At 44.9% G+C, this 16,536-nt stretch overlaps 1 protein-coding gene across 3 annotated transcripts in view; it reads right to left on the bottom strand.

Annotated features, from left to right (window-relative positions):
• Nucleotides 1-16,536, bottom strand: part of gnptab (N-acetylglucosamine-1-phosphate transferase subunits alpha and beta) — a 122,520-nt gene that overhangs the window by 82,472 nt on the left and 23,512 nt on the right. For 2 of the 3 annotated variants that reach the window (XM_086009603.1, XM_086009604.1), the window contains exons 4-7: nt 8,539-8,658; nt 5,220-5,258; nt 2,894-3,114; nt 2,105-2,169 (exon numbers count right to left, since the gene is read on the bottom strand). In XM_086009603.1, coding sequence (XP_085865729.1) covers nt 2,105-2,169; nt 2,894-3,114; nt 5,220-5,258; nt 8,539-8,658 — 445 coding nt within the window. The remainder of the gene's footprint in view (nt 1-2,104; nt 2,170-2,893; nt 3,115-5,219; nt 5,259-8,538; nt 8,659-16,536) is intronic. The other variant, XM_086009605.1, reaches the window with a different exon arrangement.

Below are 16,536 nucleotides of genomic sequence, written 5' to 3'. Positions count from 1 at the left end.
TTACAGAATAAATGTAATCTGCTGGAAGAAAAAAGTTTTCCAATATGCACAAACCATTAAAGGGGCTTAAAAAAATATAAGAATGGGCCCTCTCTGCAATGGCGTGCTGGCTGCCGCTATAAAGCATTCACAACAGTATTTTTTGTGCTCACTGGCTGTGGCAACATTGGCACGGCCATATTTATTGCCCATACTTAGCTGCCCTGAGAAAATGATAAGTGGGCCTTCTAAACCGGCTGTAGTCTTTGTGGTGATGGTGCCCCCACAATGTTATTAGATAGAGAATTCTGTCTTTTGACTAATTAACTATAAAGGAATGGAGACATGACCAACTCAGGATGGTACTCAACTTGGCTGGGAAACTTGGAGACGACGGTGTTCCCATGACTATGGTGGCAGTAGACACAGGGTTGGAAACTGCTGCCAAAACAAATCTGGTGAGTTGCTACAGTGCATCCTATAATGCAGCCACAGTAGGGAGGGCTATTGAGTCCAGTGGCAGGGTGCCAATCAAGTGAACTACTTTGTCCTGAATACTGTTGAGCTTCTTGAGTGCTTTTGAGGCTGCACCCATCAAGGTGTCTCTGGAAGTTGTCTATATGTACTTCCAGGAGACATTTGGTAAGGTATCGCACAAGAGATTATTAGCAAAAATAAAAGCACACGGAATTGGAGGTAACTTTGTGATATGAGCTGGTAATTGGTTGGGAGTTAGGAGACTTTTATTCTTCTGGAAGTACATATAGACAACTTCCAAAGACACTCGCCTGGATGGGTGAAGCCTCAACAAAACTTAGCAAATAGAGATAAAAGGAATGTACTATGACTGGCGGGATGTGACAAGTGATGATCCCCAGGGACCTGTACTGGGGTCTCAGCCCTGCTACTGCCTCGTGTTGACCGGCATATACCGACCTCAGGAGAATTTGGGGGCAGAAAGGAAACAAGCTGCAAGGGGAAGCAAAGCGAAGCATCAGGGATCCTGACTGGGTGAAAGTTCCAGATACACCAGCTTTGTAACAGGTCGTGTCCAGTGCTTTAGGTTGTAAACGGTCTTGGTGCATCGAAGGCTGTCCGCAGTTTGTAGATTGCGAGCATCTGTGGTTTCAGAATGCCTCTTGTATATTTTACCGTGCAAGTTATTTGGGGGTCTCAGTAAGTGTCCATTTTTGGCAGGTGGCTGTTTTTTCGGCATTAATACAGGTTTCACTGTACATTAATAACTTGGATGAAGGAATAAAGAGCTGTAGATCCAAGTTTGCAGATGACACCAAGTTTGGAGGCACAGTAAGTTGTGTAGATGGGAGCAGGAAGTTACAAAGAGATATAGACAGATTAAATGAGTGGACAAAACTGTGGCAGATGGGCGTTCTATGTGGGGAAATGTGAGGTCATTCACTTTAGATTCAAGACAGACAAATCAGAATACTTTCTGAATGGCAAGAAGCTAGGAACTGTGGAGGAGCAAAGGGATGTGTGTGTCCACATACACAAATCATTAAAAGCTAGTGCACAGATGTAAAAAGTAATAAAAAAGGTAAGAGAGCATTGGCCTTTATCTGAAGGGGGCTGGAATACAAAAGGGGAGAAAATAATGCTTCAGTTGTACAGAGACTTGGTCAGACCCCATCTAGAACACTGTGTTCAGTTTTGGGTACCACCCCTCAGGAAGGACATATTGGCCATGGAGGGGGTACAGTGCAGATTCACCAGAATTATACTAGGGCTTAAAGGCTTAAATTATGAGGACAGGTTGCATAAACTTGGCTTGTTTTCCCTTGCGTTTAGGAGGTCGAGGGGTGATCTAACTGAGTTGTTTAAAAAGATAAAAGGATTTGATAGTATAGAGAGAGAAACGATTTCTTCTGATGGGGGAACAATCTTAAAATTAGGGCTAGATTGTTCAGGGGTGATGTCAGGAAGCACTTTGTCACACAAAGGGTAGTGGAAATCTGGCATCCCCTCCCCCAAAAGGCTGTGGATAATGAGCCAATTGTAACCCTCATTTTACTTCAGCATTAACTCATTTCATACATTTAAGTATGTGAATATTTGCTTGTTATTCAATAACATAAGCTTAATATAATGAAATACAAAAACCTACCAGATAGCCTCTCCATGCCAGTTGTTTATCATTTTGTTTCTGTATTGCTGAAAGTGTGTCATCCACTAAAAGAAAATGTTTAAACATTATATTCATTGCAGATTTAATTATTTTAAATCTGCGTGACCCCTTATCTATTTTACTTCAGGACAATACAAGGATTCCATGATGTATATGCACAGACGAACTATTTTAAAGAATAACTGAGTTGGCTGCAGCACATGCACTGTATCAGGAGGTTCATCACCTAATTTGAGTTTCACAGACCAAAAGATGTGACCTAGTTCAGAAAGTCACAAACTACAATCTTGTGTAAACTGAATATGATTCACACAAACTGCTCTTGAAATGCAGTCACTGCTGCAATGTAGCCAATCATACAAAGCAAGATCCCACAAAAGCAATGAATTGAATGACCAGTTAATCCATTTTTCGTGCTATTGGTTGAGGAAAGGATGTTGGCCAGGACTCCAGAACACGCCCCTTTCCTTTGACTATTTCCATGGGATCTTTTACAACAGGGAAACGGAGCCTCAGTTTAACATCCCATCCAAATGCTGACCTGCTCTCTGCTTCAGCCACTAAGTGCAATCCACAGTTTCAGAACCCCGTGTAAAAAGGTTTCACCTGCACTGTCCTAATTCTCTTACATTTAATCTTATATCTATGACCCCTATGTATTCGATTGTATAGTTTTTACAAATGAACATGTCATCCATTTTCCTTTCACCAATTTTAACCAGAACTTTCTATTTTAACCGTACATGTAGTTTAAGCCACTTTACTTACCTTCTTTTTGAGTATCGAACATAATTACAGTAATATTAGACGATGGATTTTTCAGCTTTGGTATTTGCAACACATGTTTTACAGCTTGAAAGTAAGGGTAGAGTGAAGGCAATTCCTTGACTGTAATGTTTGCTGGTAAACTCGGATCCAAAACGATCATTGGCCCCTTTACACATTGCGACAAGAAGCATTCTGGCTGCTTCTCACTGTAATCAACAAACCTGCATTTATATAATGTCGTTAACATAGAACACACTCCAATCAGTAATAAAGAGACATTTACTACTCCATGCTCACTGCTTTAGTCTCTTCAGCTGTAATGAAAATATTTGTAGCTGCTATTAAATTAGTTTTGAAGCAGGAAATTTTACTCAATCCTTTCTCCAACCAATTTAGTATTTTACATATGTAATTTAATCTCTCCTACCTTCCACTCTATCACAGACCTTCCCTTTTGTTCTTTCCTCCCCCCCCTTTCCCTGCCCTTGCACTTGCTTAAAATCTGTTACATCTCTAACTTTTTCCAGTTCTGACGAAAGATCATCAACATGAAACGTTCGCTCTGTCTCCCTCTCCACAGATGCTGCCTGACCTGAGTATTTACAGCATTTTCTGTATTTATTCCAGATTTCCAACATCCGCAGTATTTTGCTTTTGTATTGGTATTTCACATTCCTATTTCAATCAGGACAGTAAGACGGCCTATTGCATACCCAACAAACAAGACTGTCTAAGGGTTTAACAAAGATTCCTCAGCAGACAACTTGGTCTTGTGGAACACATTACAGGCACTAACACTGTCACAGGGCTCCTTAACAGGGTTAACAAGCCTCTTCACTCATCGTAGGCAACACCACCCCCAACAATCCTCATGGAAGAACAATGAGACACACACTGCTCGATCCCTCTCTGCTTCTCCCCAAAAAGGACTTGGAAAACCACAAACCTCCAAGATTCACCAGGCTGATACCTGGGATGGCAGGAATGACGTATGAGGAGAGATTGTGTCGATTGGGCTTATACTCACTGGAGTTTAGAAGATTGAGAGGGGATCTCATCGAAACCTATAAAATTCTGTCAGGTCTGGACAGACTAGATGCAGGAAGGATGTTCCCGATGGTCGGGGAGTCCAGAACCAGGGGTCATAGTCTAAGGATAAGGGGTAAGCCATTTAGGACTGAAATGAGGAGGGATTTCTTCACCCAGAGAGAGTGGTGAACCTGTGGAATTCTCTGCCACAGAGGGCGGTGGAGGCCAGTTCATTAAATATATTCAAGAAGGAGTTAGATATATTTCTTGAGGCTAAAGGGATCAAGGGATATGGGGAGAAGGCAGGGACAGGGTACTGAAATTGGATGATCAGCCATGATCTCATTGAATGGCGGAGCAGGCTCGAGGGGCTGAATGGCCTACTCCTGCTCCTATCTTCTATGTAAGGTGCTCTGTATTAAACTACAACCCCCCCCCCCCCCCAAAAAAGGGGAATGTTCCCTCCTCCAGCCCAGATTCACCAATCTATAAAGATTTCCAGTGCTCTACAGATACCTGGATCCCATGCCTCAAAGGCAAACAGTTCACAATGTAACTTGTTCTTCCCTTGGTTTTCATAGTTTTCATGCAAAACAGAAAATGCAAATTCTTCTAGCTTTCAGCTAGGGCAGGAGTAAAACCTCCCTCTCCACAACCAACCGGCTTTAGGCCTGGTTATTGCCACTGCAGAAGGTGGAAGCCGTAAGTCAGTCCTCTTGTAATATGCTACAACTACTCTTCATTACAGACAGCCTGTTCAACTGTATATTTAAATAACATTCACAACATGAGTTTCTTAAAAATAAAGATTTAAAAAAGATACAAAATAAATCATGAAATATTGATTCTGCCATGCAAATACAAGAAAAACATTTAAAAATGTAACATTTTTGAAAATGTTATTGCTGGTACTATTGCAAATAAATATTCAGTAACAATAAAGTATAAAAACTGCCTTGAATTTAGTGTTTTGTATTACAATTGTTTTTTGTGGCCCAAAAGAAGTAACTTAGCGCACTAAGAAAAAGCTTGGACACTCGGAATAGAAGTCACTAACATCATAGCCATCTGCAGTAACCTTTCAATCCTCTCAGCCACAGACCAGGATCCATCAAAACTGGGAAACAGCAATCGGCATTCAAGTTGATTACCTCCTGTATTTATCCACATTATATTAAACTTGCACTGCGCTAAAAATGGCAGCATATTGTAAACCATTTGTAAATCAACAAAATACAACTCAAAACTTTTCAAGGATCTTTTAAGAAGCAGTTTGCATCAAGTACGAGTTACTTACCTTTTCTTGGTGGCTTCTGTGGCATTTCCAAGACTTTCCCTAAAGAAAGAAAATGCTAATTCATTAATAGATTCGTCATTTTTTTTCTATTAAGTTGAAAACTTTATGGTAGATGAGACCAGGACCACACACAGGCTATATTTTACACAAAGTATTCTACAGTATTGACTTCTACATACACTGAAAGGTGAAGGCAAGGTTGATACCTTTATTCAAAGTTATACAAAAAATATTGCTTACCAAAATCTGGTTTTATCTTTTTTTGAAATCAAGAATTCTTAGCTGAAAGGAAGCACGAGATATGGTCTTACTCCACGCTAGGTTGCTTTGCTACATCAGCAGCGAGTAGCACTGTACATCCCAGAGCGGCACAGCACCTGGGACTTTATACCAGCTTGGAGCCATTTAATCCTGTGACAGCCTCATTACCAGCAGGGTGCTCGGGTGTCTACACTCAGGCTATTCTAAAGCCACACCTTCTGTGGATTCCAATAGAGCTGCCCTGGAAATTATGACTATTCCCCATCGATGAGGTCATGGACAGAGATCAGACCTTATGCCCAGCGAGTAAAATGAAATGCTTTTTCCACAAAAAAAACCCCACCATATTTGGAGAAGTCTATTTATTCAGTATAAAATGGGAGTCCTTCCCCCAGATGGTTAACATAAAAGGGAACCCAAAAATCTTCTACCGACATGTAAACAGTAAGCGGGTTACAAGAGGCGGGGTGGGGCCTATTAGAGACAAAGAAGGTGATACATGCTTAGAGGTGCAGGGCAAGGCACATTAAAGTGACAGGTGACTGGAAGCTCGGGGTCACCCTTACGACTGAACGGAGGTGTTCCGCAAAGCGGTCACCCAATCTGCCTTTGGTCTCCCCAATGTAGAGGAGACCGGTCGCCTGTCACTTTAATTCTCTGCTCCACTCCCACTCTGACCTCGGCCTCTTACACTGTTCCAATGAAGCGCAACATAAGCTGAAGGAACAGCACCTCATCTTTCAATTAGGCGCTTTACAGCCTTCTGGACTCAACACCAAGTTCAACAATTTCAGATCATAACCTCTGCTCCTATCTTTTTTCCTCTCACATGGCAGCCAGTCATTTACACTTCATCTAGAGCCATCTATTGTTTCTTAACTTGTCCCATTACCATCTCCTTTTGCCTCGCACCATCATCCCTTTTGTCTCTTAATCTCCCGTCTTCCATCCTATCACAGAACTTCCCTTTAGTTCTTTCCTCCCCTCCCCCCACACTTGCTTAAAAACCTGTTCCATCTCCAGCTTTTTCCAGTTCTGACGAAGGGTCATCGACCTGAAACGTTAACTCTGTTTCTCTCTCCACAGATGCTGCCTGACCTGCTGAGTATTTCCAGCATTTTCTGTTTTTATTTCAGATTTCCAGCATCCGCAGTATTTTGCTTTTGTAAAAGGCAGATCGTGTTTAACTAATCTAATTGAATTTTTTGATGAAGTAACAGAGAGGATTGATGAAGGGAATGCAATGGAGGTTGTCGACATGAATTTTCAGAAGGTGTTTGACAAAATACCACACAGAAGGCTGGTTAACAAAATTGAGGCTCATGGAATAGGCGGGTCAGTGGCAGCTTGGATAAGGAATTGGCTTAAGGACAGCAAACAGCGAGTTATGGTAAATGGCTGTTTTTCAGACTGGAGGATGGTAGACAGTGGTGTTCCCCAAGGGTCAGAGATATATAGACAGTGGTGTTCCCCAAGGGTCAGAGACCTGGATATTGGAATGGAGTAGAATTTCTAAATTTGCCGATGACACCAAATTTGAGGGTGTGGCAAACAGTGAGGATGATACCAATCGACTGCAACAGGACACAGAAAGACTAGCAGAATGGGCAGACAAGTGGCAGATGGAATTTAATACAGAGAAGTGTGAGGTGATGCATTCTGGCAGAAGGAACAGGGAGAGGCAATATACACTTAATGGCACAGTTTTAAAGAATGTGCAGGGACAGAGGGACCTGGGAGTTAATGTGCATAGGTCCCTGAAGGTGGCGGGACATATTGAGAGAGTGGTTAGCAAAGCAAATGGGATCTTGGGCTTCATAAATAGAGGTATTCAGTACAAAAGTAGAGAAGTTATGCTGAACCTTTATAAAGCGCTGGTTAGGCCACAACTGGAGTATTGTGTCCAGTTCTGGTCACCACATTTTAGGAAGGATGTGAAGGCCCTCGAGAGGGTGCAGAGATTTACCAGAATGGTTCCGGGGATGGGGGATCTTAGCTACAAGGATCGGTTGGAGAAGCTGGATTTGTTTTCATTAGAGCAAAGGAGGTTGAGGGGTGATTTGATAGAGGTGTACAAGATTATGATGGGTATGGATAGGCTAGACAGGGAAGGCTGTTCCCACTAGTTGATGGTACAAGGACTAGGGGACACAGATTTAAGGTTTTGGGCAAGAGATGCAGGAGGATGTGAGGGGAAACTTTTTTACGGCGAGTGGTGAGGACCTGGAACTCGCTGCCGACGGAAGTGGTGGAAGCGGAGACACTCAATGTTTTCAAAGGGGAGACTGGATAGGCACTTGAGGGAAATAAACTTGCAGGGCTACGGGGATAGAGCGGGGGAATGGGACTGACTGGATTGCTCTACAGAGCCGGCACAGACGCGATGGGCCAAATGGCCTCCTTCTGTGCCGTTATGACTCAATGACTTGCGTTCCTCTTTAAGGGTCAGCATAAATATCCATAACTAAAAGAAAAATTACTCCAAAGTGTGTCACTTGAACTTGCCTGCCTCAGTTGAAAAGATATACAGTATTAGGCATAAAGCACCACATTTACCCTGAGAGATGGGAATTTGATCTGATTCAGCTTTAACAGTAATGGCTGCTGGTTGATTTTTTTAAATTAATTCTCAGGATGCAGGTGTCACTGGCAAGAGTTGCCCTTGTGTAGCTCGCTAGGCCACTTCAGAGGGCAGTTAAGAGTTAACCAGGTTGGTGTGGGACTGGAGTCACACGTAGGCCCAGACCTGGTAAGGACGGCAGGTTTCCTTCTCTAAGGGCCATTAGTGAACCAGTTGGGCTTTTACAACAATCCGACAGCTCCATGGTCACTTTTACTGATAATTATTTTCAGATTATTTATTCATTTTAAACGGAACTAAAACGCTCAAACTGCCATGTTGGGATTTGAACTCTGGATTATTAGTCCAGTAACATAACCACTACACTACCGTACCTTATCTCAGACCTGTACAGAAGCCTGGGCAGTGAGAGGGAGGAAAACCAAAAATTGCAAGCTACTGCCAAAAAATATTTAAATGTTAAAAGGAAAAACACACCTCAGTGTGCGCTGTTCTTTCTTCATCTGTTCCCTTACTGCGTGTAGTTCCTTTAGCAAACCCGGGTCTGTACCATTCACCCACGTATACACCACATCAATTGGCATTGGTAGACATAACCTAGTACATACAAACGGTGTTAAAATAGTAAATATTTCATTCTTACTCCGCTCCACCAATTATCTAAATTTACACTTACAGAAGATATTCAAATTAACTACAACTTTCAATAAGAGCAAGTCTGCCAAGTATGTTGATGCAGAACCAAACAACTTTACTGTGAAGTACATCACACAGACTACATTTACAGTAGATCCTGCAATCTACTTTGCCAAGCATTCAAACAATTGCCTGACATTTCAGTGCTTTTGTTACTTCAATTGAAAAGTGCTGCCATGTCACCCAATCATTTTAAGCCTGATATTTCAGTTGAGGCAGTTTATGGAAGCAACCATGGGATATGCAGTCTACACATGGTACAACCTAGAAGCTTTTCTCCCCCTAAAGTAGCTGTAAAGAAACTGCACGTACAGAAAAATTGACTTTGTAAGCTCAGTTTTAATAAATCTGAATATCTTGCTTGAAGCATTCTTTCAACAATTAACACTTCTTAATAAGTTGGAGATAACAGCTGTTCCTTACTATGTCAGGAATACCACAGCCAAATGCTGAGCAAAACTCCTTGTTCTCTGTTCCTACCATTAGGCACACCCTCAAGAACTCCATTTGCACTAGTGTGAACTTTATTTGCTGTACCAGCCACCCATGTGGTCTCCAAGCCTGCCAATTTATACTGTGCATATATTGGTGTGAAGCCAAAGCCACCTTACATTGCAATAGGCGTCAGTCGTAGCTCAGTGGTGGCAATCTCGCCTCGGAGTCAGAGGTTTGTGGGTTCAAGTCCCACTTCAGAGACTGGAGTACAAACTTTAAGCAGATACTCGGTGTAGTACTGAGGGAGTGCTGCACTGTCAGAGGTGCCGTCCTTTGAATGGGACGTTAAACCAAGACCCGCCTTCCCTCTCTAGTGGATGTAAAAGATACCATTGTAGGAACGAGAGTTCCTATCAAAAAAACGAAGTCCAACGCAGTGAAAAGAATTAATCAAACTTTAATGAACTCAATACTTTAACTTTTAACTTACAGGAACAGAGGTCAGCAGGTCTGTGTCTCCTCACAGCCTCTCTCAGAAAGCTCTTTCCAACTGCCATTTCCAACTGCCAACTGACGTCATGACGTTTTCCGTGCCAACTGGGGGTCACGTGATCGGTGTCATGACGTCATCACGTGAAAATACCAGAAGCTGCACACAGCTTAAAGGTGCAGTTCACAACTGCACCACTGGGTGTCTAAAGGAATTATTACAGCTTATTCAATGTCTCTTGATGGCTCTGCCACAGGCGCCCCCCCAGAATTCTCTTTAACGGACAGCATCAAACGTGTAGGAGGTTTAATTATTCTGCCCGAACGACTGCGAATTTCGGACGCTGGATCGTTATCAGCTGGGCCCACATTTGGCTGTGTCTGAAGCGGTACATCTGGGGTGGAGGAAACCGTAGCAGAAGGTGTAGATGAGGATGACGTCGAAGCAGGCAATTTAATAGTAGGCCGCTTCAAGATTGGTCTAGCAGCCAATGGCGGTCGTCCACGGCGAGGCGGCTGAGCGACAACCACCGGTTCACTCCAATCCAGATGGGCTGGTTTAAGTCGATCGATGGAGATGGTATCCGATTTTCTCCTATTTTGATCGTAAAATATTTCTCCCCTGGTGCAATAACCCGAAACGGTCCATCAGTGGTGTCCAAATGATAACCGCTTTACCCGACTTCCCTTTAAGTGCTTCGTACAGCGGCTGCATTAATTGAGCTGCCACAAGGGAAGGGCCGTGACTGCCGGATTGTAGGTCCAGCTTTGAAACTGGCAAAATACTGCACTGAGAACCAGTATCACACAAGAATCGTCGCCCGGTTCCGGAATCAGTAACATAGAGGAGTTTTCCTGCTGAACCGACTGCCATGGTGAACTGGGTGTGTTTATCACCCCCTGTCTTCTTCGAGGCTTGAGAGTCTGCTGGAGCCTTTTTTTCAACCCAACTGCAGGGTGGACGGCAGCGTCGAGCCCTGACGGCAAAACGGGCGTGGTACATACATAAGCCTGACGAAGGAGAGCTGGATTTTGCTCGCGTAGGAGAAAGAGGCCTCGTAGCTGCGCAACTTTGCTGTATGACCATAAAAGACTTATCTGCCTCCGCAGCCAGTTCGGCACAGTCCGTAATCGTAGAACTGGCCAAGACTGCCTGAACTGGCTCGGGTAGCTGACAGAGGAAGAGCTCTCGAAATAAAAAACATTGGGGCTCCGAACCCAAAAGCGTGAGCATTTGGCTCATCAATTCTGATGGTTTTGAGTCCCCAAGACCCGGCATTGCGATAAGCTTGCGTGCCCGTTCCGACTTAGTTAAAGCATACACTTGTAGTAAACGTTCTTTTAAAGCTGAGCACTTCCCCTCTGCCGGTGGATTCCCCAGGATGCTGACGACACGTGAAGCCGTGGCACTGTCCAGAGCTGAAACCACGTAATAATAACGGGTTGAATCTGCTGTAATGTCCCGGATACCAAACTGGGCTTCTGCTTGGAAAAACCATGCTTCTGGTTGCTGTTCCCAGAACTGCGGCAATTTAAGGGCAACGGCGTTCGTATTCATCATGAATATCTCGAAGTTGTCCAACGAGCTCGGGGTCACCAATGTAGAGTTCCTACCCAAAAAACGAAGTCCAACGCAGTGAAAAGAATTAATCAAACTTTAATGAACTCAATACTTTAACTTACAGGAACAGAGGTCAGCAGGTCTGTGTCTCCTCACAGCCTCTCTCAGAAAGCTCTTTCCAACTGCCATTTCCAACTGCCCACTGACGTCATCACGTTTTCCGTGCCAACTGGGGGTCACGTGATCGGCGTCATGACGTCATCACGTGAAAATACCAGAAGCTGCACACAGCTTAAAAGGTGCAGTTCACAACTGCACCACTGGGTGTCTAAAGGAATTATTACAGTTTATTCAATGTCTCTTGATGGCTCTGCCACACCATGGCATTTTTTTTTTTGAAGAGCAGGGGAGTTCTCCCCGGTGTCCTGGCCAATACTTATCCCTCAACCAACATCACTTAAACAGATTGTCTGGTCAGTATCACATTGCAGCTTGCTGTGTTTCCTACATTACAACAGTGACTACACTTCAAAAGTCCTTCATTGGCTGTAAAGTGTTTTGGGACGTTCTGAGGTCGTGAAAGGAACTATATAAATGCAAGTATTTCTTTTAAAGGTCCTATTTATACCATATAAGCATTTAGGCTCTAAGTGTACATTCACTTCCCTGTACACAATCCTATTGGAAAAGCTGCACTTTTACCTGGACAACATGATTTCTGAAAGTGCATTATTTGCAGTAGCAAAAGAACAAACTGACATGCCCCTCAATGGCCCAATCACCTAACAAACCCCTTACCTAAAATAGACAAGAGATATGGAACAGGTTTTACAGGGTTGAGACCCCTCAAGCAGATTGCAACAAGCTCAACCCTTGCATTTGCGATCTGCAATCTTCTAAAGCAGCAATCAAGTGTCTGAAAATAACTGTACAGGAATCCCGCCCCAACCGCGGTTTTGCCATACGCGGATTTCACGTATACACGGTTTCCTCTCTGCGACAATTTTTGCCAACCGTGGCAGTGAATTTTGCGTATACGCGGTTTTTAATTTTCAAGTTTCACGGGTCGCGCTTCCAAACACGAGACTGCATTCACCCGCGCCGTTCTTTTCAGCATAATTACTACCAGGCGTGGTCTCGCTCCACTCGTGGATATACTGTACCTGCAGAGTGTGTGTGTGTGTGTGTGTGTGTGTGTGTGTGTGTGTGTGTGTGTGTGTGTGTGAACGTTTAGCCCTTAATCATGGCCCCCAAGCGTAATCTCAGTGGTAAAGGTGAATCAATAGCGAAAAGGGCAAGGAACGTACTAACCTTAGATAGGAAATTAGATGTCGTTAATAGACTTGCCCGTGGTGAAGGTACAGCGCTGTTGGATGACTAATGGGGGTCAACGAGTCCACCATTAGAACCATAAAAAAAGTGAGGTGTCGATAAGGGCTAGTATTGCGGATGGCTCTTCGAAAAGTGCTAAAGTGTCGTTTATGCCACGGGACCATAAGCTTGAAAAAATGGAGAAGGTACTTAATATCTGGTTGGAAGACCAGAGCCAGAAAAAAGCGAATGTTAATTCCGCATGGGTACGTAAGGCGGCCCTTAGTATCTACAAGCATCTTACTGTGGCTGCCGGGGAAAGTGTAGATGACAAAGTTTCAAGCGAGTAAGGGCTGGCTGGAAAATTAAGAAAAGCTTCGCCTTGACTAACCTCAAGGTTGTGGGGAAATCGGCCTCAGCCGATCACGAGGCCGCTGCCAAGTTCCCGGAGGAGCTGAAGAAGTTGATCGCCGAGAAGGGTTATCTGCCGGAGCAGGTATTTAATGCGGATGAGACTAGTCTCTTCTGGAAGCGGATGCCTTCCCGAACTTTCATCACAAAGGCTGAGAAGCATGCTTCGGGATTCAAGGTGGCCAAGGATAGGGTGACCCTTCTCCTTTGTGCCAATGCCGAGGGGGACTGTTTAGTGAAGACGATGCTGCTCTACCGCTCTCTGAATCTCCGCACTCTGAAGGGCAAAAACAAAAACTCTCTCCGTCTTTTGGTGTTCTAACCGCAAGGCGTGGGTTACTGCTGCAGTCTTCATGGACTGGTTTCATAACTGTTTTGTGCATGACGTGGAGCGGTCTTGCGAGAGAAAATCTGGCCTTCAAGGTCCTACTCATCCTCGACAATGCCCCCGGCCACCCGCCGGCACTCCAATTCCCCCACCCTAATATTGAAGTCATCTTCCTGCCTCCCAACACGACTTCACTCCTTCAACCCATGGACCAAGGTGTGATAGCCACCTTCAAGGTATGCTACATACGACGCAGCTTTGACCGCATGATGGAGGCTATGGAGGATGACGCAACACTGACGGTGAAAGCTTGTTGGAAGGATTACACCATCGCTGACTGCATCACCAACATAAAAGAATCGATGGATGAACTGAAGAGAGCTACAATCAACACATGCTGGGGTAAACTTTGGGAGGAGGCAGTGAATGACTTCCGAGGCTTCCCTACAGTTGACGATGAAGTTGATCGCATTGTGAAGGTTGCGCGACGTTTGGGAGGCGAGGGGCTGGCCAACATAGAGCCTGATGACATCGAGGTGCTCCTTGAGTTGCACGGCGAGGAGTTGACGGAGGAGGACCTTGATGAGCTGATGCAGCATTCTAGTGAGGCAGAGGACGAGGAGGAAGACAAGGATATGGTGGAGAAGTCGAAGATGACAAGTGCCAACCTTAGCAAGGCAATGCTCCTTGCCAATAATCTCTCAGACCTCTTTATGGAGATTGACCCATTCTTGGAGCGTAGTTTAAAATTCAAGCGAGGTTTGGAGGATTTAATGAGACCATACAAGCAGGTCCAGAAAGATATTCAGAAAAAAAATGAGTCAACCATCCATCACAGAATTCTTTAAGAAACCACCCAGTTGATCTTTTTTAATTGTGTTATTTGAACATTTATTGTTTTTGTTAGGTTATTGGGGCAGAAATTCGGGTCGGGGGCTTGCCGCGCGTGCAAGCCCCCGATCTGCACTTACCCGACACGCCTGCCGTTCACCTCCAGGGACGCCTGGAATTCCTGTTTGAAAGAGAAGAATCCCGGGCAGCGTCTGACATCACGCCGCCCAGGAGTGCAGCCAGCGCGAAGCCTGGAGCGCGCTGTGCAACTGAGACACGCCCCTTGAGGTCTCAGTTTAATAGGAGACGCCCCCAATGTTTCTCACAAGCTGCAAAGCATTTTTACATGGCGAGCAGCATTTCAAATAGGTTTTTGGTATTTTTATGAAGCTTTTGGTAACTTTTATAAACTTTTTAAAACGTTTACATTATTTTGAAGAATCTGAAGTAGTTTTAAACAGAATTAAAGCAATTTAAAGACTTTTAAAAGCCCTGAAAGAATTTTTTTCATTCCATTTATTTATTTAGCAGCGTCGTCGTCATACGTGTCTTCACACTGTTCCCTTTGGGGAACTGTACGAAGTGGTGGAAGGATTTATGGCCGTGATTAACGCTCCTTCCGTGACCGTAACCATCTTTGTACCAGCCATTAGGGTGGTTAGTCCTATGGCGGGAGGGTTTTACGGACTCCCACAAGCTATACGAGGAGGGGGGCCACCCACACCCACGGACGCAAATATCCCACTGGATGTCAACCCAGAATTTAGAGCCGGAGCTCCGACTCCACTTGCCAGGACTGTCTGGAGCGGGGTTCGAAACCCTACCCCGTCTGGCCCAGCGGCGGGGATCCTATCGCTACGCCAAAGGCCCACTCCGATTAGCAACATGAAATGGCTGGAATGAGCACAATTCACGGCATTAAAAGAACTCACAATTGAACTGATGATGACCTCAGCAATCTCCTCAACGAGGTGAAGGCGCAGCGCCTGCTCATCATTGGTAATGAGAAGTCCAAGGCTCCGCAAAAAGGACAGATGATAGCTTGGTCTTTCAAGTGGCAGCAGAGGGCTCCAGTCACGGGGAGGGAAAAGGCGCAGGAAACGTATGGGTGTCACCTTTTGCGTGGAGTTGGCCTTTTGCGTAGCGGTAAGCATCCCCGCCGCTGGGCCAGGAGTAGGGTTTCGAACCCCGCTCCAGACAGTCCCGGCAAGTGGAATCGGAGCTCCAACTATAAATTCTGGGTGGACATCCAGCAGGATACTTGCGTCCGCGGGTGTGGGTGGCCCGCCCCCCCTCAGATGGGTTGTGGGAGCCCGTAAAACCCTCACGCCATAGGACTAACCGCCCTGATGGCTGGTATGAAGATGGTTATGGTCACGGAAGGAGCGTTAACGTGGCCAGAAATCCTTCCACCACTTCATACAGTGTGAGGATACGTACGACGATGACCTCTTGCGCAATGCACCTCCTTGGACCCTCAGTCGCAGATGCAAGGGGGCAAATCGTGCAATTGTTAAATTTTTCATTTTATTGACAAGTAAAATGTTGGCCCAGTAATTCCGTTCCAAACGCGCGAGTACGGCCGGGGTACTCACGCGTCTGGCCGGAGGAAATGCCGGTTTTCAGCGTGCACAGCGCATGCGGGGAAAACCAGCATTTCCTGTCCTCTGAACGAAGGGGTTCAGAGGCAGAACGCGTGCAACTGCACAGGCAGTGCATGCGCAGTAAAATTCGCCGATTTCATTCATGCTTTCAGTGAGGTTAAGTCCTTACAACTTACACATGAAAAAAGCATGAGTACAGTTGCTCCAGAGGCTGCGGAGGAAGATATATTTTATCGTGGAGCTTCTGAAAGGCAATATGTGTGTTTGGGAAAGGGAGGAAAGTTATTTTAAGAAGTGCTTGTGGTAAACCACTGTTGTTCACTCCACTGTTGTTCACTCTTGCCTATTGTTGTACCTGTCTGTGCATGCCTCAGCTGGCTCCGCCCCTGGCTCTACCCATATGCCAAAGATGTGCGGGTTAGGTTGATTGGCTATGATAAATTGACCCTTAGTGTTAGGGGGATTAAATACGTGGGGTTACGGGGATCGGGTGGGGTGTGTGTCGGTGCAGGCTTGATGGGCCGAAATGGCCTCTATCTGCACTGTGGGGTTTCTGGGTCTGGGTAAAGGCGGCTGCTCTGCAGTTCCCCAGGCATTCAGGACCGGTCGACCACTAGAGGCATGCCTTCGTTCTTTAGCTAATAAAAGCCTGTTTGTTACTCTCTTAACTTCCAGTCTTTCTCAGTAATTGATAGCGCATCAATGCTGAGGTAAGTTTTAAAGTTTATTTTTGTTTTTTAAAACGGGTTTTCAGTACTGTAGGTAGAAGGAGCAATTGTGGCTATGTGAATTGAATTTGCTGTGTTTAT

This window comes from Somniosus microcephalus, chromosome 16 (genome assembly GCF_052327205.1).
Source record: "Somniosus microcephalus isolate GS21.2 chromosome 16, FLI_Smic_1.0, whole genome shotgun sequence".
NCBI lineage: Eukaryota > Metazoa > Chordata > Chondrichthyes > Squaliformes > Somniosidae > Somniosus > Somniosus microcephalus.
Note: the sequence above shows the minus strand (reverse complement) of the source record. Positions and strands in the feature narration are given on the sequence as shown.